The 25,426-nt window shown below is 51.4% G+C and overlaps 8 protein-coding genes across 8 annotated transcripts; 6 read left to right on the top strand and 2 right to left on the bottom strand.

Annotated features, from left to right (window-relative positions):
- Nucleotides 1-958: 958 nt before the first annotated feature.
- On the top strand, nucleotides 959-4,647 carry J4E82_007282 (uncharacterized protein; the record flags this gene model as incomplete). Its single annotated transcript, XM_051733528.1, has 5 exons — nucleotides 959-1,294; nucleotides 1,348-2,716; nucleotides 2,768-3,163; nucleotides 3,358-4,465; nucleotides 4,521-4,647. 5 exons carry the CDS (start codon nucleotides 959-961, stop codon nucleotides 4,645-4,647), a joined length of 3,336 nt encoding a protein of 1,111 aa, XP_051586711.1.
- Nucleotides 4,648-5,779: 1,132 nt separating this feature from the next.
- On the bottom strand, nucleotides 5,780-9,562 carry J4E82_007283 (uncharacterized protein; the record flags this gene model as incomplete). The annotated part of the gene is made up of 3 exons (XM_051733529.1): nucleotides 5,780-6,641; nucleotides 6,721-9,218; nucleotides 9,296-9,562. 3 exons carry the CDS (start codon nucleotides 9,560-9,562, stop codon nucleotides 5,780-5,782), a joined length of 3,627 nt encoding a protein of 1,208 aa, XP_051586712.1.
- Nucleotides 9,563-10,557: 995 nt separating this feature from the next.
- J4E82_007284 (uncharacterized protein) lies at nucleotides 10,558-11,166 on the top strand (the record flags this gene model as incomplete). Its single annotated transcript, XM_051733530.1, has 1 exon — nucleotides 10,558-11,166. One exon carries the CDS (start codon nucleotides 10,558-10,560, stop codon nucleotides 11,164-11,166), a length of 609 nt encoding a protein of 202 aa, XP_051586713.1.
- Nucleotides 11,167-12,279: 1,113 nt separating this feature from the next.
- J4E82_007285 (uncharacterized protein) lies at nucleotides 12,280-13,991 on the top strand (the record flags this gene model as incomplete). Its single annotated transcript, XM_051733531.1, has 3 exons — nucleotides 12,280-12,543; nucleotides 12,596-12,707; nucleotides 12,766-13,991. 3 exons carry the CDS (start codon nucleotides 12,280-12,282, stop codon nucleotides 13,989-13,991), a joined length of 1,602 nt encoding a protein of 533 aa, XP_051586714.1.
- Nucleotides 13,992-14,461: 470 nt separating this feature from the next.
- On the bottom strand, nucleotides 14,462-14,965 carry J4E82_007286 (uncharacterized protein; the record flags this gene model as incomplete). The annotated part of the gene is made up of 1 exon (XM_051733532.1): nucleotides 14,462-14,965. One exon carries the CDS (start codon nucleotides 14,963-14,965, stop codon nucleotides 14,462-14,464), a length of 504 nt encoding a protein of 167 aa, XP_051586715.1.
- A 1,805-nt stretch (nucleotides 14,966-16,770) lies between these two features.
- J4E82_007287 (uncharacterized protein) lies at nucleotides 16,771-17,571 on the top strand (the record flags this gene model as incomplete). Its single annotated transcript, XM_051733533.1, has 1 exon — nucleotides 16,771-17,571. One exon carries the CDS (start codon nucleotides 16,771-16,773, stop codon nucleotides 17,569-17,571), a length of 801 nt encoding a protein of 266 aa, XP_051586716.1.
- A 476-nt stretch (nucleotides 17,572-18,047) lies between these two features.
- On the top strand, nucleotides 18,048-18,821 carry J4E82_007288 (uncharacterized protein; the record flags this gene model as incomplete). The annotated part of the gene is made up of 3 exons (XM_051733534.1): nucleotides 18,048-18,336; nucleotides 18,441-18,509; nucleotides 18,562-18,821. The coding sequence occupies 3 exons, from the start codon at nucleotides 18,048-18,050 to the stop codon at nucleotides 18,819-18,821; spliced, it is 618 nt and encodes a 205-aa protein (XP_051586717.1).
- Nucleotides 18,822-20,771: 1,950 nt separating this feature from the next.
- Nucleotides 20,772-25,064, top strand: J4E82_007289 (uncharacterized protein; the record flags this gene model as incomplete). The annotated part of the gene is made up of 1 exon (XM_051733535.1): nucleotides 20,772-25,064. One exon carries the CDS (start codon nucleotides 20,772-20,774, stop codon nucleotides 25,062-25,064), a length of 4,293 nt encoding a protein of 1,430 aa, XP_051586718.1.
- Nucleotides 25,065-25,426: the final 362 nt, after the last annotated feature.

Below are 25,426 nucleotides of genomic sequence, written 5' to 3' on the forward strand. Positions count from 1 at the left end.
CGATGCACAAAATATCTTCCAGGCTTCTAAGAACGCTCGATTTGATGTCTGCGAGGAAGTAGACCCGGGAGATATGGAGTTCGGATAGATCGTTCGCACCTTTGGTGGTCCCTTGTAAGTGAGAGAGTTCTTGAGCGATGAATGTAGCGAGGAGACTGATGAAGACGATGATGCGATTGAAGAAGTAGAGTCGAAAGAAAACATGGCGAAGAGATGGAGACGGATGCAGAAGGGTAGGGAGTACCATATGACTGGTGTTTGTAGCCTCCTGGCTTTATTATGAAGAGATGTTTGCTCGAGGACGCAGCTTGGATCCGTCATGTTACAAGGTCTGTAATCAAAGTTAGCGACTATGTCCACGTTACAAGACCATGTTCAGGTCTACCTTCCGATCCGTATCCTGAAGAGTCTCATGTAGTTGCTTTGCTGTATTCTGAATCTGCGATAGCGGACTTGACAGGCCGAAGAATCGGACCTTCTTGTCCGACACGAGACGTCATGACCGTCTACCCACAATGTTCTGTCGGTTGGACCTACCGCTTCAAGATGCCGCGATAGCACTCATTACTCTTATGAAAATAACGTGATATAACAGACAGCGTCCAAAGATGGTAGCTATTGCACAAGCGATGCATCAAACTGAATTGCCCAGAGGGCGACGTGCGTGGAGAAGTGGGGCAGACTAACTGAAACTGGCGCGATAGTCCCGCGGCCTCTGCTTATCGCGTCGATAACAGCGTTTGAGACCGCCAGTTGACAGTTGGAAATATTTTAATGCAACAATGACTTATCTGATTGGCGAACGAGCAGCGGTTGAGTCAATAGACATACGTTTGAGATCGCGCTGCTGAGCCGTTGGGTCATTGATCTGTCACGAAAGTATAAAGACCCCGCTGGACCCTGATAGCTTCGAACAGTAAGTCTGCCTCAACGACCTCTACAACAACACATCTCTGCAATGGCCCTCGATCGACTGAAGCAAGCAGCGTCACACATAACGGGAATTGGAGAGCCTCCACACCCGTTCGATCCTTTGAGTGAATCCGAGATTGAGCGCGCAGTCGCTATCATCAGAAAAGAGCACAACGATGTGTTCTTCAACGCCATCACGTTGTTGGAACCGCGTAAGGCAGAGATGATGAAATGGCTAAAAGATCCCGAGCACACACCACGACCACATCGAGTTGCCGATGTAGTTTGCATTGGCCGCGGAAGCAAGGTGTACGATGGACATGCAGATTTGACTGAAGGCAAGATTGTCACATGGGCATTGACTGATGACGTGCAACCACTTGTAAGTTGGGAAGAAAACTCAATGCACGGGACCCTCCTTTGACCTAGATTCAGATTACTATGGAGGATTTGCAAATAGTAGAGACGATTGTGCGGAAAGATCCGAAGGTTATCGAACAATGTGGCATAATCGGTATCCCACCGGAGGACATGCACAAGGTCTACTGCGACCCGTGGACTATTGGCTACGATGAACGCTTCGGCACCAAAGTCCGTCTTCAGCAAGCCCTCATGTACTACCGTCCACACGTTGATGACTGCCAATACACGTACCCGTTGGATTTCTGCCCTATCTATAACTCCGACACCCAAGAGATCATCCACATTGATGTTCCACCAGTCCGAAGACCTCTCAACCAGGCTCCACCGAACAACTATCATGCAGCTGCTATCGAAGCTGAAGGTGGGTTTAAGACCGATTTGAAACCCATCAACATCACACAGCCGGAAGGCGTCTCATTCAAACTTGATGGGCGATATATTAGTTGGGCGAACTGGAAGCTGCATATTGGCTTCAACTACCGCGAAGGCCTAGTCCTGTCCAACATCACGTTCAACGATAAAGGCACTGTTCGCGATACCTTCTGGCGCCTCTCACTTGCGGAGATGGTGGTGCCGTACGGTAATCCAGACCATCCACACCAGCGCAAACACGCCTTTGACCTTGGAGAATATGGTGGCGGATACATGACCAACTCGTTAAGCCTGGGCTGTGATTGCAAGGGCGCAATCCACTACATGGACGCAGCATTTGTCAATCGCGCCGGCCAGGCAACGACCATTAAGAACGCTATTTGCATTCACGAAGAAGATGCCGGTATTCTGTTCAAGCACACAGATTTCCGCGATGATAGCGTTACTGTCACTCGTGCTCGCAAACTCATCATCTCACAGATCTTCACTGCTGCGAATTACGAGTACTGCGTATACTGGATCTTCCATCTAGATGGAACCATTCAACTGGAGATTAAGCTTACCGGAATTCTGAATACATATGCGATGCTACCGGGCGAAGATTTGAAAGGCTGGGGAACGGAGGTCTACCCTGGCGTGAATGCGCATAACCACCAGCACTTGTTCTGCATGCGCATAGATCCAAACGTGGACGGCCCAGAGAACACTGTGTTTATGGTGGACGCAGTACGTGGCGAAGGCGAAGTCGGCAGTGCGGAGAACAAGTACGGCAACGCCTTCTACGCGAAGAAGACAAAGCTCAGCACCCCTGAGCAAGCGGCGACTGACTACAATGGCGCCACGAGCAGAACATGGGAAATGGCCAACACCAACAAGCTGAACCCGTATAGTAAGAAGCCGGCTTCTTATAAGCTGGTGAGCAGGGAAGTGCCTGATCTGCTACCCAAGCCCGGAAGTTTGGTGTGGAAGAGAGCGGGTTTTGCGAGACATGCAGTGCATGTCACCAAATGTAGGTCTCATCTGGAAATCGCGTACAAAGACATAAACTAACGTCTTGTAGACGATGACACGCAGCTCCACCCAGCAGGCCGTCACGTCCCGCAGACCTCTGGCGAACCGTCTCAAGGCATCCCCGCCTGGATCGAGGCTAACCCCCACGAGAACCTTGACAATACTGATGTCGTCTTGTGGCACACATTCGGAATTACACATTTCCCATCGCCGGAAGACTTCCCCATCATGCCTGCTGAGCCGATGACGCTGTTGCTGAGACCTCGCAATTTCTTCACACGCAACCCTTGTATGGATGTTCCCCCTAGCTATTGCAGCGTTCCGAGCGGCGTCAAGCAGGGCAGCACATTGGTAGATAAACTTTCTCGCCTGGCGTTTGGAGAGGAGAAGAAGCCTGAAAGCACTGCTGCTTCGACCTGTTGCTCGGATCAGAAGTTTGGGGCAGGTGTGTAGTCTGAGTATGTCATGTACGTTTAATTTATAGTGTGAATGCAGCATTTACTTCCGCTAAGTGTTCGTTGCGTGTCTTTATGTGTAAGAGGTTCATATGTGCCGCCCCGGCAGACCGTCGCAGTGTGCTCCATGCCTTGCTATGTCGGCAATGCGCGGCGATGCACCAAATGACGTAGCCCACGCGAGCTGTCCGCGGGTCGTTCCGATGGCAGGTCCAAGCTTCCACCGAGTCCACATCCGATAACTTCTCTCCCCCACGATTGTTGGCGGCGTCTGCACCACCGCGTGACAGCAGCCATGATATAGCATCCTTCACTCCACCAACACAGTGCCGTCCTGATCCTAGCAAGTCTGAGGATGTTCTTGCCGGTTTCGACTGCCTACCATCCGAGCCCGCAATGCCCCGCGCATTTCCACCCGTAGAGCAAAATGATAAAACGAAACGAGCAAACGCGCCTAGGAGCCCTTTATCAGCATCTCTTGTTGAGAGTATAGCCGGATTCAGCGCCGGTGTCGTCTCTTGCCTCGCCGCGCATCCACTCGACTTGTTGAAGAACCGACTGCAGCTCAATACACAAAGCCGATCGCGACCTGGTGACTCGTATCGAATACTTCGAAACGTCATCAAGGACGAAGGGGGCGTACGCGCATTGTACAGAGGGCTATGGCCAAACTTGTTGGGCAACAGTCTAGGCTGGGGCTTGTACTTCCTCTTCTATGGCAATCTGAAAGAACTATTCCAAAGTAGAAGGCAAAAAGGAGAGCATCTTGGGAGTGCTGAGTTCTTTTCCGCGAGCATCATTGCTGGTATGTTGAGGAACGGTACTCTGATGTGCCTTACTGACCGTTTGCTAGGCCTTCTCACTGGAGCTTGCACAAACCCTATATGGGTAGTGAAAACCCGTATGCTTGAGCGCGGCGCGAATCATCCCTCTGCATACAAGTCGATGACCTTTGGTCTCCGTCACGTATACGAAACTCGAGGATTGACGGGGCTATGGGCAGGCTTTTTGCCTTCGTCTCTGGGTGTACTACATGGTGCAGTACAATTTAGCATTTATGAGAATATGAAGAAGAGACGGGGAACACATATTGGCGGGCAAGATAAGCTAAGCAATTGGGAGTACGTCTACATGAGCGGCGGAAGCAAATTACTAGCTGGAGCGATCACGTATCCGTATCAGCCAATAAGAGCGAGGTTGCAACAGTACAATGCCGCTCAGCAGTACAACGGACTGCTGGATGTGCTTAGAAAGACTTACCAGAACGAAGGATTCCTGGCGTTCTACAAAGGGTAAGAAATTCCTCTGCATTCTACACCTGATGTATAGCGAAGCTAACCTTCACAGTGTTATTCCCAATACGCTGCGAGTTATTCCAACCACTGTCGTCACGTTCCTGGTTTACGAAAACACCAAATTATATTTGCCAAAGGTCTTTGACGACGACGAGCAGCAAAGCCACGACGAAGACTAGGTCATAGAATACGCGCACGCGGTTGCCTTTTTATCACTAGCTTATGACACGATATCTGCCTCTGCAATGCGACCGCTGTAGACAAAATCGACACTATACGCTTGAAAGCTGAAAGCGCGTTACGCGTGTAAATCCCGTGAGATATATCGAAGTAGACGTAATGATTCATTGGTGAAAGAAGGCAGTAGCTGCGCAGTATCAGCATTCACTCAGCTGTAATAAAAGGCGTTTGCGTATCTGCATCGCCTCTAATCAAACTTTCAGCCTGGCACAAGCGAGTCCCCCACTTCAGTCGCAACCGCAAGTATTTGCGAGAGGCTCAAATCTCTACTACTCAAGCCTCATTATAGAGTTGAGCTTCTGCGCGGTCAGTCACGTCTTTTTCAACTTTCTTTTGCATGTCAATAGATCCTTTTCATGTGGTAGTGAACCCCATGAACACTGAAGCTTACGAATAGCAGTGACGTTTCTCCACACGAAAGCCATATCGAGTTTACATACTGACCGCAGCTCCACCTCAGCCGTATTGTAACCGCACCGGACAGGCCCCATTTCACTGCTAGCACCAATGGATCCACCAAACAAGCTTCCACAGCGTAAGCCATCCATACTCGGGATGCACAACAAGTATCGATCGGCACATCGCACGCCACCCGATAGCATATATCCTTCGACTTCCACGTCTTCTCAGCCGTACAACTCTCGGCCTCAACGTCGTCGCCTAGGTCTGCGTAGTTTCTTCAGCAAGCCACACGAGCCAGAAGCACAGTCTCCAGTACTCACGTCTCCTTCGTCATCTTCAGCAATGCCACCGTCTCTGCCTCTGATCCCAAAGTTTACCAAGGCATTTGTCAACGCCTTGAATTCTTCACAACTCTGCGATTTCCTTACTTGGTTGTTGTATCATGATATTGCTGAACTTCCCGAAGTTCCTGAGGCTTGGTACAAGTGGATCAATACTGTCCCAGATAGCCGTGTCCCCAGATGCTTTCACTTTGTTGAGTTTGTGACGGAATTGTTCGACGGCATTCGTAATTTTCTGTGATAAGGACGACTTGTTACTGGAAGTAACCAAACCAAGATGTGTCTGGAAGTTATATGCAAGCAGACGATTGACGTAGGCATCAAACATCTACTTCAGGACGTCTAGGCGGCTCAATGTATCGCGCTTCTTACTAGAGCGTGGGGATCCTCCTAGAAATACCTTGAATACAAGAGGACGAATACCCAGCGCTGTATGTTCATGATCTGTATCGTCTGATACGTCGTCGTTGGAGTTTTTGTCAACAACACTCTCTGTTGCTAGCTTGCCAGTCGAATCGGTACTGTTGAAATAGGGTGCCATCGACCTCCAGTGGTCGTACACTGGTGTACCGGCAATGTGGTTGTCCCCAGTATCATGCAGTCTGGTCCAGAAGATGAAGGGCTGTTCAACGTGGTATGTCGACATGTCCATGAACCTCTGACGATAATATCGGAAGACAGCTGATGCTAGACTTTTGGTAGTCTGTTTCGGTGTCCAATATGACACAACACTGTCCTGGTAGTAGTTGTGATATACCTTGATGAGACACAGTTCCTCAAGACCACTGCTCGTACTCGATGCCGTCGGCTCCAGAGGTGTGATAAACACTTCGTAGGCGGCATTGATCATATTGACGGCGAGTTCTTGAGTTGCAGGGATCCGAACATTTCGATGCCGTAGCTCGTAGCTCGTGTAGCGGCCCTTGGTCAGACGAAAGGCAATTTCCCATAGGTCTGCTGCCTTCAACTCGCGTGGCAAGTCCATCGATCGCGTTTCGAGTGGTGATCTGAAAGTGATCCGCATTGTGCTGGAAGAGGGTCTCGTCCTGTTGCCCGATTGCGTATACTTTGCCATGATGTCAGAACTATTCATGTATGCAGTAATCTGCTCCTGCATATGTACGTTGGGTCGTAGATCGTTGCTAGGAAGGATCAAGTTTGTAAACGGCGAACGCTCGTTGAACCGAAGCCTAGAGAAAATTTAGGTAAGCAATTGATCACACGCACTCATACAAAGCGAGGCTACAAGGAAGTCACATGTCCACTTACCACCGTTCAATTTCTTTCCGCTCATAGGTGAACCCGTCCACAGTAGTCACAGGATCTTCCATCACATTACTGCTGATGGGGCAATGATACTCGGGCGGTACCTCAAATCCAGGGCTCTCAGTGGTAGAGAGAGTCTTGTGTAGCTTGGGAATTGCCTCGCCTGGCCTCCATGTTAGCGGATCCGATACCGACACATTACCGAGGCAAGCAATAAGCCATGCACAAAGCAGGCTCCTGTACTTTTGCAAGCGTAAGGAACGATTATTGAGAACGTTCATATCGCGATCGATGATTTCCGATCGAGTACGATAGTAATATTGGCTGGCCTGCTGCCTGAGACCTTCCAATTGTTTTCTCTTCGATTCTATCTGCTGATCGAGGAGTTGTTTGAGGATCTCGAACACCTTCTCGGCGTTCTGACGGCGGTGGTAATCATCTTTACCCGTGCCGACGATAGCAATGAAGTCGTCGTACGATTCGTGAGAGCGAATATACTCTTTCAGCTCATCAGGGCCAGGTAAATCGAAAGCACTGTTCTCTTCTACCGGCGCTTGAGGGGGGGCTACGGTGGACCGCACCTGTTCCTGCATCTCTTCTTCCGCATCTTCGCTGTTCTGTATGTCATCGAAACCGCAACGCTCATCCATACTTGATGACAGGTCGACACATATCATTGTTATTTCGTCCGGAGCAGTCAATTTACGATGACTATCGCCATAGGCCTCAAAGACAATGGACCCATCAGCTTTGCGTTGGGCAAGGATCGGTTCCAATAACTGTGTAATGATCGAAACGTCCACGGCCTCTTCTTCACGCATACTAGCTGGCCGGAACATGAGAATATCTCTGCCTGCCTCGGCACAACCTGCACGCCCCACGTATACAGCCAGGAAGCCATCTCTGTCCAGAGTCAAGACGGGAGCAGAGGCAGAAGCCAGACGAGCTGGCGGAATGACACTTAGTTGGTTGCGGCTGCAGAGGTTGGCCAGGTATGTGAGGTCAACATACTCCGCAGGTGAAATGACATTCTTGACGTCATTACTGTCCACATAGCGTGAGCTGGTCCTAACGGCATCGGGGTCAAATACTAAGGCTTGTGTTCTAGTACCACCGGAAACTTTAGCAATCCGATCCCATGTTGAGTCGACTGTTGAGACCACTTTGCAACGGTCTCTGTTGATCCAGCTTAGAAGTCCTTGTTCCTCGAAAGCCTCGTGAAACCCAACATCGACGAGACCAGACATTGTCTGGACAGACTCCGAAAGTACCGGGTGCATAGTGATTAGGTTTCGTAGATCATAAACCTTCATCCCAATATATGGCAGCGTGGAACTTTCTTCCAAGTTGATTTTCATGTTCTTGGCCTTCTCTAGGATGAGACCGAAAAGCAGACGAGATCCTTCGAAGAATCGCTTCGGGTCAGAGCGGACAGTTTGCAGAGGGACGACGTTCTTGAGAACCTCGTATAAACACTGCGCTAACGCAGCCCGCTCAGGGAGTCCCGGAGTCTCGCCACGCATGAGGATGTGTGCGGCTCGGACAGCAGGAGGAAATCGTGTCAAGAGATGGATCATATGTAGGATCGAATCTCGTTGGCCATCTTCCATGCTCTGATCCCCTGTCAGTTCGGTGAAGACACGCAAGGTCGACAGGAGGCTGGCTAGCCCACGGTCAGTCTGGCCGATGTGGTGTTCCCAAGATTCTGACTTCTTGAAGATGCCAGCTTTTCCTTGATCAGCGCGTTCATTCTGACCTAGTGTCCATTGCTGCACGGCGTAGATATCAATAATGCCATTGACAGCGCAATCCTCCAGTCGCGCCGCTTCAATGGTAATGTCGGCATTGTGTGCAGTGATTTCGAGAGGGCACTCTGATGTGTGTATGTCGACGACCAATTCTCGCTGAGCTGCGTCATTCCCAGCTTGTCGGCCTTGATCTTGACGATGGGAATGGCATCGCTTCGAGCAAATGGCCATGATTGGGAGTTTAAGATAGCTCTTGTCTTCAGAAAGCTGCACACCTGTGTCCACAACACCTCCTAATACATTTGTAAATTTGTCGGTCAGCTTCCGCTCTAGAATACGCTCCATATAACCGTTCGTTGCCCGCTGAATCGTACTGAGCTTGTTGTCATCGACTGGAATGGCGACTACGACGTTGTTGGAGTGAACAAGAATAGCTGTATGGAGAGCATCGTGGTCTTCAGTTCTATCGACGTTGAGAACGGCATTCTCATCAATATTTCGAGCAAAGCTGCAATTGCACTCTAGAGCAGGACAGTCGCCCTCTTCCATCGGAAAGCCCAAGTGCTCTTGAACGAGACCTTTCAAATGCTTCAGGGTGCACTTAGTCGACACGGGTGTCGAGATCGGGTTGACGACATTAGTTCTGGATTGAGCTGACTCTGGGGTAACGACGCGGATACGCAGCGTCTTTGTCGATCCGCCAGACGTCGCCAATTGTGGTGGGGTGGAGGAAGCGGACTGTTCCTCGTGTATCTGAGGTACAATCAGTATTTGTTATGTGGGATGGTTGTCATTCTTTTGTGACGAGGTTAGCTTTAACGGTCACTTACGTCAATGACCGCATAGACAGTCTCTTTGGGGTCGGGTAGGACGTCGGAGAGGAGGTCCTCGAGATCCAGCATTGGTCCGTCATCCCTTTCCAAATGCAGTGTGATTTGGGGTTGCTTCGCGTCGGTGAGGCCCAGTTTTGTGGCTAAGGCTGGTAGGCGCGACGTGACACTATCATGCAAGGCTGAGCAGAGCTGAGATGACGACAGCACGACGAGCAAGCTCGCCCTTCTGCCTCCTGCTGCAACGTTGACGGTGTATCTTGCCATGTTTTGTGTGTGTGCATATGACTGGGTCATCCAATGTCGAGCCTGTGGTGAGGTGGGGGAGGACCTGGTGGGGCAGAGGTGGTGTAACTATAAGGGAAGGCACGTTTGCTCACGTGTTTGCGGTGGTCATTAGAACGTAAAACACAGGTCTAGAGCCACACTGAAGGAGACCGCAACTGCAAGGCAAGTGAGCCAACAACTGAGTAGTGGAAAGACAAAGGTTCTCGCAGATTAGACAGCATGATCATGTAAGCCTAGATATGTGTGACCAAGATCGATAGAAACACTCATTCGCGTGCAATTGGCACTTGCCAAATGCGCTCGCAATACATCACCACTAAACATCTCATTTGCGCTGTCAATGTTCAAGGATCGGAAGTAAACCGAACACTCACTGATAGTAGAAACCGCAAGGTCTGATTCCACACATGACGAACATGTACATATCATTCGTATGGCGTCATCCGTAGCCTCTCCTCTCCTAACGCCCAAAAGGTTTTCCCGTTTCTCGTTTTGTACATGAAGACTATGGTCATGACGCTTCCCTGTCACCTTGTGTCAAAAGCTCACGTATTCGTTTGGTGAGGATGGTTGTGATAACAGCTTCAATGAGACAAGAAACGGCGAGGGGGCAACTTGGAATCATCTCAACAAAAGGAACAAAGATGCCATGAAGCGTGACTGCGAGAAAGCACACAGTTATGCGCTTGTGGCGTTACGAGATTTGAGTCCCACCACCCTATTGATGCGAGTCGATGATGGGTAGGAGGATGAATGGCGCGTCGCGGTTGGACGCGACACAAGTGAAGTTGGCGAAAGAGACAAGACACGTGTTAGCGCGCATTTGTTATCGATAGCAATCCCGGGGAATTATCCAACTGTCCTCATCGCCCTCCACCCAAAACCACAACTTGCGCGAACTTGACCTCTACGCCAGCCACAATTCATACGGCCCTAACCCTACGAGTTTGATACACAACAAGCACATAGTCATCATGGAGTCACCGGATACTTTCACACTCCTACCTCTCGAGATGGACCCCAATACCACTGAGATCACCGCATCCCAGAGCCTTAGCAACGCCCTCGAGACCGAGCTAGCCGCTCTGAACAATCTGCACAGAAACCTGCTTCAAGTCGAGACACCCACAGGCACGCCCCCACCACCTGTTCCCGTCAACCCCAAGCGTTCCGCTCAAATCAATAAGCTGCGCGAGTCGGGCAACGCCGAATTCAGGAAAGGAAAGCCCGAGGAGGCAGGCAAGCTCTATACTCTCGCGGTCGATATGGCGCTCGCTCGCCCGGCATGGGAACCCTCAGGTCTGGTGAGAGAAGAGGTCTCCGGGCTGCTGAGCAACCGCGCACAGGCAAATATGGCACTTAAGAACTGGGCAGAGGGCGCCGTGGACGCAGAGGCTAGCGTGGAGATGAAGAAGGTCGGCAATGCAAAGGCCTGGTGGAGGCGGGGCAAGTGTCTGCTCGAGATGGGCAGATTGGACGAAGCGGCGCAATGGGTCAAGCAGGGCCTGGAATTCGAGGCTACCGAGCAAGATCTCGTGAACCTGAAGGACGAAATTGAGAGGAAGCAGAGAGGTGAATCTTAGGGTGTTCTCGGTAGGAGACTGTAATGCGCATCACCCATGTTTGGGTTTACAGCCTCATCGCTTTTGGTATTTGGATTAGATGAGGGTGGGGGAGACGTGGTCAACTGATGAGACGAGGGCTCACCTTGAGCATCTCAATGACGCATGGAGAGACTTCGTGCATTTTGGCCCCTTTGCACTGAGCGCAGAGGGAATGGGCATTGGCAAGGCGTTTGGCGCTGGAGGTCGTATACCAGGATTACAGAGCATCCGAGTCTTTAAGGCTTTGGGGGGTATTCATAGAGACTCCAATCAGAAGCAAATCTCTACAACCTGTATCATCTCTTGTAGATCGCAAAACCGCACTGGCTGCGTAGGATCAAGGGGTATATACGAACATGGATGGACTCGTATCTGACGTGTGGATGTGGGTGAGAGCGACGCCGAATTAGTCCCAGGCTTCTGCACTGCTGCCACGCGTCGAGTTTGAGCAGATTCGTGCTCAAGCGCTATTAAATTTTCTGCGACCGCATCTTTGGTGATATAGACAGAAACGTCTCAATGTCCCAATATCGTGTGAACCTTCTTCCGTCGATCCACCATGAGTAGCCTGCATTGCCCAAGAGGCTAGATTTCATCCTAGCATCTGATAAGACGATCTGATAAAAATTCTCTTTGTTGCGCCTTGCCGTGTTGGGATTGGCGGTGCGAGCCGCTTGTCGGGCTTCTACCGCTGTTGGACTGGCCAGAGGGCAACATGATTCTGCGAAAAAGACAAAACTAGATGTTTGCAGTACACAAAACGAGCAACGCGTTAGAAGAGGATCCGGCATACCAAATCAGGTTCGCAACATCTCATAGCGGGTGGTATCGTATCTATCTAAACGGGTAATCTTCCGGTGATATCAGAGTCTCAACGCGTGCGCAGCGCACAGTCTCGAGCGGTGGAGACAGCCTACAGGATATTCTACCTCCTAAAAGGCCCGTAAGCAACCCGGTTTTTGGAACTATGGAGCGGAGACACGAGGTTTTCCTTCCCGCTCGGCAGTACTAAATGGAAGATAGGCGCCGCTCAAAATGTAGGAATATTTCTTATTTTATCTGATCATCTCTTGCTTGCAGTGACCAGGGACGATGGATGCACGGTCCCCCTCTGAGCGTCGCCATGACATCTCAGCAGACAACGGTGGGCGGGAGCCTTCTGTGTCCGAGAAAAAGGCTGGAGATGTGGTCGTAGCATCGAGTGAAGCATCGACCGGTGAGCGTGATGGCAGTGATCGGAGCTCAGCGATCCCGCTGAAGATGAAGCTCATTGCTATTCTCTTGGTTACCGCAACTGGATTTGGTTCACACTGGAGTAGTGGTGTCACAGGCGCGATGAAAAGTACTGTAAAGAAGGTATGAACAGTATAATGCTCTCATTACAGTTACATCAGCTGACATGGAGAAGGAACTGCATATCAACAACGCTCAGTATTCTGTGCTGGAAGCCAGCGAGGACTTTATGAAAACAGCTCTAATCCTCGTGAGCGGTCTTGTCACCGATAGGATTGGTGGTGCAAGTTTGTCTCTCCTCTACCTATTCAACCATGTCTTGACGCTGACTGTACACCTTAACAGGCGCCATGCTCTGGGGCAATGCCATTTACAGTATAGGTGCGATCTTTATTGCAGCCGCCACCACCGTCCGATCGTACAAATTCATGATATTCGGGTCGATCGTCCAGGCATTCGGAGACATCGCCACGCAAGTGGCACAGTACAAAGTGTTCAGCTCCTGGTTCGCGCCATCCAACGGCTTCGCATCGACTCTTGGCTTTGAACTCGGTATTGGCAAGATCGGATCTTTCGTTGGCAAGGCTACAGCAAACGTCATCGCGAAAAACACAGGTGACTTTAGCTGGGTGTACTGGGTCGCTGTTTTCATGAACCTCTTCACTAACGTGACGACTCTCCTTTACTGGATTTTCACGCGATGGTGCGGCAAGAAGTACACCGGTACAGCTGACCCCGCGACCGGCGAGAAACTCACGGAAAGCAACAAGAAGTTTGAGTTTGGAAAGGTCTTCCGGCTTCCCTGGACCTTCTGGAGTATCGTCGCTTTCTCACTTTTCCAAACCAGTACCGCATCCGTCTTCGCTCAGAATGCAACGGAGTTCGCTGAGCAGCGCTTCGACATGGATGCCGTCAAGGCAGGGTGGTACTCCTCACTGGCGCAGTATCTAGGATTCTTCCTTGTTCCGATTATCGGCGTCTTCGTAGACGTTCTAGGCAACCGTATCACCCTTATGCTTGTCTGTGGGCTGGGCATGTTGCTATCAATGTGCCTGGCGACATGGGGCCCAACGTTCTCTGGTACGGCAGCTTCGTTTGGTATATACGGTGTCGCATCTATGTTTGGCCCGACCGTCATCATCGACTCAATTCGCACTTCCATGTGGTACCAAGAAGTCTTTGGTTCTGGATACGCCGTCAAGATTGCAGTCAACAACGCCATGTCTATCATCATCCGTATCATCACGGGAGTCATCCAGGATCGTGACGACAACTCTTACGACAATGTCGTTGTTGTGTATGTCGTTCTTTCCGCGTGTTCGGTTGTGGTAGCAGCGAGCATGTTCGTCGGCTGCTTTTGGACAAGTGACCTTGCACAACTCCAGTGGACTAGGCGCCAACGTATCACGAAGGGCGAGGTCATCAACGTGCGGAGAGAGGAGTTTAAGTCGGGAACTTCTGGCCAGAGAAACAGGAAGATCAGCATGGCTTTGTTCATTGCACTGTTGTTCTTGGTGGTGGGTTCCTGGGCGGCGTACTTCTGGGGTGTTGCGACTGGAAATAACACCTGAGGCATTAAAAGCTTACCCTACTCAATCATGTATTTCTACATAATGTTGAACCCTTCTAGGGAACTCAAATAGAGCAGCACGTTTTGTATATCTCAGTTCAGGCCGTTGGGGCGCGATCATCTAGTTCACATGCTGTGATTGTGAGGGGAGGGGGTGGTGAGTAACTCCAGTGCATGTTCTGGTGCCACCCATAACACTGAAGCAGCAATCTGACCATTTTCAGAACATCGTGACAACAAACAAAGAATCAAAGTTGCATATTCGCGACTTTCATATCCAGCTGTGACCGTGTCTGCTTACGCAATTGCGGGACCATCAAGAGCATACATACATCCAAGCCCCCTAGAAAACTGCTCGACCAAATCTTGCATAAGCGAGATGAACATAATGCAACAATTTTCCATAGAATTGACATTCGCGGTCATCTCGTGTCCATCAATAAGCATACTTGTCCTCGCATTTCTCTCTTGTTACAAAGCGGCAAGAAGGTTGTCGTGCAAAACTTCGCGGAATGTGACGCGGTAGGCTTGTCTTTGACACGTATCGGTATAGTTTTTGATGAGGGTGTCTCTGATCCTGACCGCGTCTACACTCCCTAGATTGCAGAGCCTGGTGAGTGTCTTGATGTTGATGATATGGTTCACAGCCTTCTCCAAGAGTTGACAGTCACCGTCCGACTTGTTCTTACCATCTGAGTCGGCATCTGGCCCATTGGCAATATGCTTGGACGCGACAGCCGGCCCTGGGGTTGAGGATGGACTGAAAATCTGAAGAGTGGGCGGGATAGGCTTCACAGCGTCGTCGACGGGAGACATGTTAGACTTGCGGTAGTGAGGGGATGCGTTAACAACATAGTCCTTTGAGAAGGTTGCAGTGTGTGCATTGTTGCCGGCTTGGGGACAAGAGGTGACGGGCGAGTTTGGATCTACGGAGCTCTTCTCGTGTTGAGCAACTGCCTCACATATGTTTACCATTGTTCCTGCTCCCTAGTCTAACTTCGCTCCACCTTCACCACGCGGAGTCGCTGCTCCTCGATAACAGGCGCAGTGCCCTGGTCGAGTACATCTTCCTCATGTTCTTGATTGCTATGGAATGCACGTCGAATTCCTGTGTAGCACATGGCATCCTCGGTACTCGTGAAGTTTCATCAAGATGAAGTCGATATCCCACAAATACTTAGCTTACCATGTTATCGGAAGGAGCTGCGAGTGTTGTCACGGATGCATCGGTTCAATCGCGAACCCTGGAGGTGGGCGTATAACGTAAGAAGCCGAAGCAGGCCCGTAGAGCCGGGATGAACGACTGGAACCAGGGGAGATGGACTGTTTCACTGTCTGGGGGCCCCATCTGACGGTAAGCGTGGATATTAGTCGCATGTCGTTGCTCAGCGAGCGATGGAAGCGTCGATGTGCATGGAGATTTGCAACTGTGTGATGCAGAGCAATCATCAGCCGTGGGATGAGGGCAAAAGCCTCACCGCCACGGGTATATCTGTGTATGGGCTCACGCGGAGGCTGACAGCAGTGACGTAGTGAGTGGTTGCCGGCACATTGCGGGGATAAAGACAGGAGTGAGCGAGTTTGCACATTGGCATCACCGTCTCAAATGGCATCAGAAGTCGCGACGCAGGTGCAAAGTGCCGACATGCGTGCGCAGAGACGCGGGATGATGGTTCGCGAGGAAAGCAGGCCGATGCGCTGGCGCGGTCACAGCAGTCATCAATACGAGGTGGTCAGCCAAGACGAGGGAATAAAGTGCTGACGAAGAGGCGATCAGAGAGGCGTCGGGGAAGAGGCTGGGATGGGAAAGCTTGGAGGAGTTGTCGAGGAAGTGGCGATGCGAGTCGAGCGAGCATGTGGCAGGCACGCCAGGCCGGATAGGGAACAATCACAGCGTGGCTGCAAGTGATGCAAGTGACGGACGTCTTGGTGAGGGATGAGCGGCATCGACGGCCATGGACATGCCGACCGCGAAGGCTGGCCCTGGGGCGTGTCAGGCGCCGTGCAGGCCGTGCAGGCTCTGGGCTTCTCAGCCGCTGAGGTCGTCTTCGCCTGGAGGCTAGCGACTTGCCCATCACAACTTTGTGTCTCGAAATCATCGGCCCGTGTCAGATAGTGCAGATAGTGTTGCCGAACCGGTTGTTAGTGGCTTCTCGCTGTGTTGACAACTTCTAACTGGTTACCGACACAGCGGTTCGCCTGCTGCATCAACTGAGCGAGCGACGCCTGGGTCAGTCTGCTACAAGCGGCGCCCACACAGCGACTGTTGAGCAGAAGCAAGACTTAGCGCTCGCGCCTCTGTCGTAGGGTTTAACCGCTGCAGCCCCAGTATCACGTACAGTCCAGGGGAGTCGCACACCGAAGCCCCCCTTCGCAGCGCATCGCCGTGGAGTAGCAGCCTCGCCCTCATTGGCCGGGGATGCAGTAGCGCTCGCCGGTGGGCTGGAAAGAGGGAAGCATCTACCCAGCACTCTTGGCGGCCTTCGACCCGCGAGCAAAACTTCGGTCCCTCCCTCGAGGTCCCGACCTTCTTTGTCTCCTGATGCACTCGCGCGGTAGCGAAGACACTTTGTTGTTGTTGTTGTTTTGCGACTTTCCCTCACGACTAACGGCCGAACCCCAAACCCGCTCCTCGACGACTCGCAACACAATCAATTGACGAGATCGACGCCTCACCCCTCTCCGCCCAGGGCTCAAACCACCGCGTCCACCACCTGCCGCCCTGCCCAACGCGCTCCCTCCCTGCGCCCACACCACGTCCTGCCTGAGGGCCTGCCCCAATGGCCGTCTTCGAGAGCAGTGCAGTCCCGCCTCCCCTCGCTCGCGTCATGCGCGAGTTCGAGGAGCTCGTCAAGAGCTTCGAGACTGGCCTGCTGCGGTCGCTAGAGGACCACGGCCACGGCCACGCCCACGGCCTGGCTGCCAAGGGCAGTAGTCCGCGCGACGACGTCCGTCGCGAGGCCTGCCGACTCGCCATCTCCGACCTCAGCAGCCAATACACACCCAAGTACATCCGCCGGTCGCTCGATGCAGCCGAGCTCGAGGGAAAGCGTGTCGAGGACCAGCTGCAGACCCTCTCGCTCAGCGGACATGCCCAAGACGACGAGAGCGACCTGGGCAGCCTGCACAATGGCTACTTCCGCCTCTACTCCACAGAGCTGTTCGACTTGCTCGGCCAGCCCACCGACTTGCGCTTCGGCACCCTGCGCTTCCACAAGGACAACCTGAACCACCACGAGATGCCCTCGCAACCACACTCCCCTTCGCCTCACGTCACCATCGAACTCGCTCTCAACGAGTCCTTCTTCGTTGCCGACTCGGAAGAGACGCTCCCCTACCACACGTTCCGCCTCCCCACAACACCTTCGCTACGGAATCGCGGCATACGTAGCAGGAAGTTTGACGAGGAAGGTACTTTCCCAGAGTACGACTCGTGGCTGCTCTTCACTTTCCTCGGCAACGGCTGCATCAAACTCGAGGTGCCCATCGAGATGTGCGCAGACGTCTACGGAGGTAGTCTGCGCGGACGGGAGAATCAGGAAGTTCTCTTTTGGGGATTCTTCGTAGACGACGACGAATAGCGTCACATCACATATTTGCTTGGGCTGGAGTTGGTATCAAGAGCTAGACAGGGCTTGGCATTGGAGTTGGGCGCAAAGGACTGGCCTGGTCGGCCGCCGGAACGGGTGCTTGGACATGCATTCACGACTCACGAATCTCCTTAATCACATCTTCTTCTCTTCCCATCCCCACTGCGGGGCCATTATCTCCCTCACTTTCGGCCCAATCCTTCGCATTCACTCATTCTTTTCAAGTGCGTTCAGGGCGGCATTTTGCATAGCATTTTTTTTTACAGTATAATCCTCAAAAGACCGAAGACGAGGTAGATGATAGAGCGCATAGCGCGACACAGCATTGGTACTCGATAATACACACCGACGGACAAATCACATGCGCCGGATAAACCTTCTGCCGAATCTTTGCCTATTGCCTTTTGTGAAGTGCACCCAACTTTGCATCTGCATTATCCTCTTTTCGGTCATCGATCCTTCGCACCATGGCGCCCGCCTTGCCCGAAGCAGCCGCAGCATCTGCGAACACATCGACTCTTGCAAACACAGGATTCAGGTTGGGCGAAGAGCAACAATTTTCAGATGCGAGCGACAGCGACCAATCACAGACGAGCCAGCGAAGCGCCTCCCCGAGGCGAGCAAACGGCATGGGACCTGCGACCAAGTCGAAAAAGAAAAAGCAAAAGGACCGACGCAAGATGGGCGCACTGGCTGATGAATTAGTCGACGTCTTGGGTGACGCCTTTTCGGCACCCCAAGCTGACCTGCAGACTGGTATGTCACGTGTCGGGGCATTGTTGATCCAACGTCTATTAATCCTGCGAGCACTTGCTTTTCTTTCATGCTACCGGGGTGAGCGAACCTGACATCACATGCAGGCTCGGTTCAGCAACCGAACGGTGACCAGACTATGGCAATTGATTCGGAGCCTGCGGGCAAGAAGATGAGTGCGTTGTCCCACTATGGCTTCCCCTTCACCGTCATACTAAATCTCTCTAGACAAACGCACTCGTCAAAACCTTGCCAGAATGCAGGCTCGCAAAGAAAGAAAAGTGGCTAATCCCAAGATGGACATGTCGGAAGACAAAACACTACAGGCTCAGATCGTGGCTGCGGAGCGGAGAGGCATGTCTTTAGACGAGTACCGAAAAATCAGCAGTGGCAAGGGCATGTCCAAGGCCGCTGCACGGAGAGCAAAGAAAGACGCCATCAGGAGAGAAAGAGCGGCTGCACCAGTGGATGAGATGGATATCGGTTAGACACACAAGGGTCTTACTGGTGGCTTGACGGCAAAGTAAAGTTGCGGAGACGAGATGGAGATCACGAGTGAACACCGAAAAAGGTCAGAGCAGAAACTTTTCCCCATGTTGTACGCTTTGGGACGCAATGCATACACAAGATGCAGACGAAGCGCCACTATCGTACTAGGTCGACTTTGCCAAGCCCATATACTCGTGTCCTGCTAGCGGCACTGCGTGAACTACGGTTCCCCAACCGCTGGATCTGAAGTTTTGCAGAAATCGGTCCTACTCTTTGTCAGCTCTGTCTATCTCGCTTAGGGAAACTGTAGGAAAATTTATCGTCCTTGATGCGAAGCCCGAAGTGATACTTCACCGCATATCTCGGCGCGAGAAAAAAAGCAAACAAGAAAAACAAAAACAGTTCAGCGTGGCTACCCATCTTGTTCACCTCTCTCTGTTTTAGCCTGAAACTGTCCGGAAATCACTCCCAATCATTATTTCAATCCTTCTCCCCCTACACGGCCACGATCAGCAATCTAGCCAGGTCTACACCAAGAATCCCACAAGTGAAGAACAAAACATCTTCACAAAAAGTAACATGTCGCATGAAAACACCTCCAGGGCTGCATGCAGATCTGCATCACATGAGCCACCTTGACCCTCTTTCCTACATATACGGATGCCGGCGACTCCGCTCCACAGACGTGTCACCAAGCCGAATGTAGTTTGAGTAGAACTATTTGGAAAACAAAGCAAGCTAGACGTTACATGGCAGGTGTCAGACGGAACAAGGCAGGGTAAAAGGGTGGCGTTGCATTGAAGATGGCAATGGAAGGTGAGATGTACTTGGGTGGGAGACCCTGTGCTCTTAATTAACCCTGATTTGCACGTCGCAACTTGTGCTACATGAAAACAACACTCCAGTACGGGATTTATCTGAAGCAAGAAACATAACGTGGATAGCAGTAGTACTGTAGTACTTGTAATAGAGCTTGGTGATCAGGCGCGTTGATTAAGATGGGATATAAAGTATATAGAACGGTGTATCGAGCTTAGATCTAGTTTTGGCGATCAAATTTCAATAGCATCGTATTATGGAAGTGATACAACAAGAACATGACGCTCTGCTAAATAATTGGAAACGCCTTATTAACGCAAACCTTGACACGCAATCATCACGCGTGGCCGGAGTTTTGGCCGGTACAAGCATTTAAAAAGTGGAGACCAAATGCTTAATCCGGCTTGGCAACGTGTCAGATCTGCTTTCTTCCAAACCACAACAAGAACTCCATATAATGTTACCTTGACACGATTCACAACATAACTTACTGATATTGAGGGTTTTGCGTGTCCCGATAGGTTCATAGATAGACAAACTGTTTCCAATGATGGCCTTGCTATGTACGCAGAGGCGACTGAGGCCTTGTCGCAAATCCCGCAAGCCATCCCCCGCAACGTTGGCGCGGTATACAAGCGCCTAAGATCTATACCGGAAGAAGTGACAGTTCAGCGCCAGTCCTCCGACGTGTGGCGCAGGGACACGACACGCCACGACACCGCCGCGCGGCCATGATTTGCTGTAAGCCACTCACCTCCTTGACACTTTCAAGGGAGACAGGTCTAGCCGGGTCTGGTCTTACGGTTGCTTTGACGCATACTATTTTGAGCAGGTTGTAAATCCGGGGCAAAGGGGTCAAAATGCCTCATTACGAAAATGATACTAAAAGTGAATGGTCACAGACTGGATGATGCGAGAGACCTCCCATTTCCGCTCTGTTCCTCGCCCTTTCCGTCTCTTTCGTCGCCCTTTCCTCTTTGTTCGTCGCCCTTTTCCTCTTCTCGATTTTGGCCTCTACTACTCTTTCTCGACACTCACTTACTCGGATCATCCAAGGAACCGATTGAAAAGGATATGACCACGAGCCACGATCCCCAACACTAAACCACTCGTTACATCGAGGCTCAGACATGGACTCCAAAATCCTGATTGGAGATGCACCTCTTGACGCAGAACCTATCGCACCAGCATCAGTCACTACCTTACCACAATTGTTTCATCACACGGCGGAGACACAGCCCGATAACATCGCATACTCCGTACAGACTGAACACGGACTTCACACAATCACTTATGCCGAAGTGGATGCTAAAGCAGCGTCGTTGGCAAGATGCATCGCAGCTGCCACTCGACATGGCAAAGATGATAGCGTGCCAACAGTGGCCGTTTGGCTAGAGAAAGGACTCGAGCTCATTCTCGCTATTCTTGCCACAACCTACTCTGGCGCCACATGGCTTCCCCTGGATCCAGACGTCCCAGCTGAGCGCGCTGCCATCTGCGTGCTCGATGCTTCAGTATCTCTGATCATCAGTGACGCAGCACATGCTGACCAGGTCCAGGAGGTGTGTGACCGAGTTACCATAGCGAGATTGAGCGCTGCTATGCCGGCCCTACAATGTCGCACATTCTCTCAGTTGAGTACTGAAGCGCAATACCTACATGACTTCAACGCTTCCACACATACGCCACTACCTGGTCCCCGACCCCACGATGCTGCCTACCTTATATACACCTCTGGAACTACAGGAACACCGAAAGGAATTGCTATACCTCATTCTGCTGCCTTAATGTTCTCTTTGAGCGAGCAGAAGGTCTTGGAAACGAGTCCGCAAGACATCGTCTGGAATGGTTTCAGTCCGGCGTTTGACATGTTTGTTGAAGAGATGTGGGTCACTATCGCAGGTGGAGGCCATCTTGCTATAGGTACTCGAGCGGAATGCAGAGATGTGCCAGCTTTGCCTTTGGTATGGGCGAGCCGTGGTGTCACTCTTGTCAACGCCGTTCCGACTCTGATCGGCATCATGAACATCGCGCGAACAGACGATGGTGACTCTCTTCTTCCATCATCCGTTCGGTTGATCAATCTCGGTGGTGAAGCTTGCCCGCCTGCACTGGTGAGCCGTCTCGCAAGACCTGGTCTTCGAATCATCAACACATACGGTCCTACTGAGACCACCGTCACAGCGACTTGGGACGAACTTCAGCCTGATATACCTGTCACTATTGGCAAACCGCTACCTGGATATCATGCCTGTCTGCTTCCTGTCTCACAAGACGACTTATCAACTACCCTTGAGCCTGTCGAATGGCGTGAAGGTGTTGAGGGAGAGCTCGCCATTGGAGGGCCCTGTGTTGGCCTTGGCTACGTTGGACGCCCTGACTTGACGTCACAAAAGTTCATCGCTCATCCTTTGAGAGCTGGTTGTGGAGAGAGACTGTATCGCACCGGGGATCTCGTAAAGCTACAGGCGGATGGAAAGATAGTCTTTCTTGGTCGCATTGACACGCAAGTTAAGCACCGCGGTTTCCGTATCGAACTTGGCGAGATCGAGTCGCGACTCTACGGCGTACCGGACGTAAAGGCTGCAGCTGTGATATTGGCCAACGCCAACTCAGAGTCTGCCCGTCTAGAAGCTTTTGTTGTTCTCGGAGAAGGGGTTGTCCATGATACCGCCTCCGTCAGCCAGAGTGCATTCAACAGCCTGCCATCCTACATGCGCCCAGAGGAAATATTTTCTCTGCAAGCGCACGAGATGCCTCGGCTTCCGAGTGGCAAGATCAACGCAAAAGCTTTGCAAGATGTTTCTGCGGGGATACATGCTGAAAGAGCAGTTGCGCGGCCGAGTTGTCACGGCGAAAACGACATCGACTCATTGGACTCGAGCTTTCCAGTGGATGGGGTTCTGGGCTTGATGCTAGATACTTTGTCGCCGTTGTTTCCGCAAGTGAATGTGAAGCCTGACAGCGATATATTCAACGAACTTGGTGGTCATTCGCTGATAGCAGCAATCTTGGTTTCACGACTACGACAGGCACAACTTGGCAACGATAAGTCTTATCCTTTTGCTTCGATAGGACTTGCAGACATCTACGAAGCAAGGACTCCAGCCAACATTGCGTCTCGGTTTGAAACCTCATCACAAGGAAAGAGTCCTTGCATTAACATCGAGGAGGACGACTCGCTCTACGACGATGAGGGTACTGGATCATGGACTGGAGAATACCTACCCGTTTCCCAGACAAAGTTCGTGCTCTGTGGCATGGCTCAGATCTTACCACTACTCCTCGTCTTCTTCTTACAATCCATCGAGATTCTGGTTCCCTATCTACTCTTCGACTTCCATGCAATTGCAGGCCGAATCGGGTTCGCTATCTTGACAGCCTATGGCGTTTTCGTGGTGATTCCACCCGCTCTTACCATTGTGGCTCTTGCAAGCAAATGGTTGATTCTCGGAAGGGCAATCCCCGGCGAGTATCCTCTCTACGGAATGTACTACTTCCGCTGGTGGCTGGTCGACCGTATGACATCAATGGCAAACCCAAAGTTGATCGCAGACTCTGGACTATACCCCTTCTTCTTACGAGCGATGGGATCGAAAGTCGGGCGATTTTGCCATCTCGGTGCACTGCAGATTGGTCCATGTTTTGATTTGATTGAGATTGGTGACGACGTGGTTGTCGGAGGGGAGGTTTCTCTAAGCGTCTCCGTGGTTGAGAGAGGCCGTCTGATTCTCAAGCGTATCGTCATTGCAAATGGTGCAGTGATCGGGTCGCGCTGTGTCATCGAGGGTGGCGCAACTATTGGTGAAGAGGCAGAAGTCGCGCCACTTTCGCTTGTACCCTCTGGTATGAACGTACCCAGCTTTCATCGCTTCCATGGATCGCCAGCACGTCTTGACAGGGTTGTGAAAGATGACGGCTCACCAAAGCCCAAAGACACCAGGCCCTCAAGAGCTCGGGCAGCAGCCATGCTATTTGGTAATTCATTCGTCGCATTCCTGGTATTGCCTCTCTTGTACTTCCTGCCGCAGATACCAGGTTTGTTACTCTTCGACGTCCTCGACATTCGATCTATCAGTGGATGGCAGCAAGTTGCGATTCTGTCGGTTCCAATCGCTTTTGCGTATCAAATCTTGGTTTTCGCTCAGCTGCTGGTCTACCGCCATCTGTTCCTAGGCCGTCTGAAGGAAGGTACATACAGTATCTACAGCATGTTTTATCTTCGGAAGTGGTTCGTTGATAGATTGATGGACCTTGCCTTGGACGTGCTCCACCCTGTCTTCGCTACTCTTTACATTGTTCCATTCCTCCGGGCACTGGGAACAAAAATTGGCAAACGTGCTGAGATCTCGACTGCACGTAACATCCCCTTCGAGCTTCTGGAGATTGGTGAGGAAAGCTTCGTTGCCGACGCAGTGGTCATGGGAGAGGATGTGGTGAGGAGAAATCAGGTGACTCTCAAGAAGACAAAGCTCGAGTCTCGTGCTTTCGCTGGCAATGCATCTGTGCTTCCTCAAGGCACTACACTAGCGTCTGGAACTTTGCTCGGTGTGCTATCCATAGCGCCGCCTGCAGACACCCCGATGGCAAGCAATAGTTCATGCTTTGGATCTCCACCAGTCTTGATGCCCAATCGTCAACGAGCGGAAGGCCACGAAGACAGTCTACTTTTCCGACCATCTGCAGGCCGGATCGCTGCTCGACTTCTTATCGAAGGCCTTCGCATTGTCCTACCACGCGCCATTATGATCTTCGGTCTCGGATTTTCACTGCAGGTTGCTCACGACGGCTATCACAAGATTGGCGCGGTTCGCACCTTACTCATGCTACCACTCTTCTATCTCTTCTTGTTCGCCCTACCTGCCTTGACATTCACAGCTTCGATCAAATGGATCCTCATCGGACGGTACAAACCAGCTGAATGGCCTCTTTGGAGTCTCAACGTATGGCTCAGCGAAGCGGTGACGAGTACCTGGGAAACGCTCACCGAACCACTGTTGGCAGCCCACTTAGTCGGTACTCCTTATCTAGCCATGTGTTTCCGCCTTATGGGCGCTTCTGTCGGCTCAAGGGTGACACTTCTCTCCAGCGACATCACAGAATACGACTGTGTCACTTTAGGAGACGAGTGTATCATCAACACAACCTGCGGTGCGCAGACTCATCTCTTCGAAGATCGCGTCATGAAGGTCGGTAACGTATCTATTGGTCGCCGCGCCTGTCTCAAAACGTACTCGATCTGTTTACCAGGGAGTAAGGTTGAAGATGAGGCACAACTTGGGAGTTTGTCGCTGCTTATGAAGGGAGAGGTTTTGCCTGAAGGAACTGCATGGGAGGGTGCACCAGTTGTACCGCGAGCAAAGAGGGGCGGTTTCGGCAGCGAAGTCCATTCGAGTGGTGATGTTCCCTTGTCGGTGCTTTGAAATTTTGTCTATTTTCATGTTTCTTTCCTGGACTTGCACCTGGTTACACATTCACACTTTCTTATCATCTACTTTGTTTCGAAATGCTACAATAACTCCGAAAAGAATAGCCTGCTACTCATAACCTCTGTAATATATGTTATATCTATACAGTCAGATACATTGTTGTAGACAAGAAGTACTACAAGAACAACTAGATCCTGAGGGCACCACCCTCAACCAATATGTGTGCCAACTTCAGCTCTCGCTCCCGCAATTCCACCCTGCTATTTTCGGGACTTTTCTCTGGTAGGGGCTTAAGTGAAGGTACGAGTAGTTTGCATAGCAACAGGTAAGTGAAACAGCTTCTTGCAATTGAAGGG

This window comes from Alternaria postmessia (assembly GCF_024291825.1).
Source record: "Alternaria postmessia strain BMP 2775 chromosome Unknown scaffold_48, whole genome shotgun sequence".
NCBI classification, from domain to species: domain Eukaryota; kingdom Fungi; phylum Ascomycota; class Dothideomycetes; order Pleosporales; family Pleosporaceae; genus Alternaria; species Alternaria postmessia.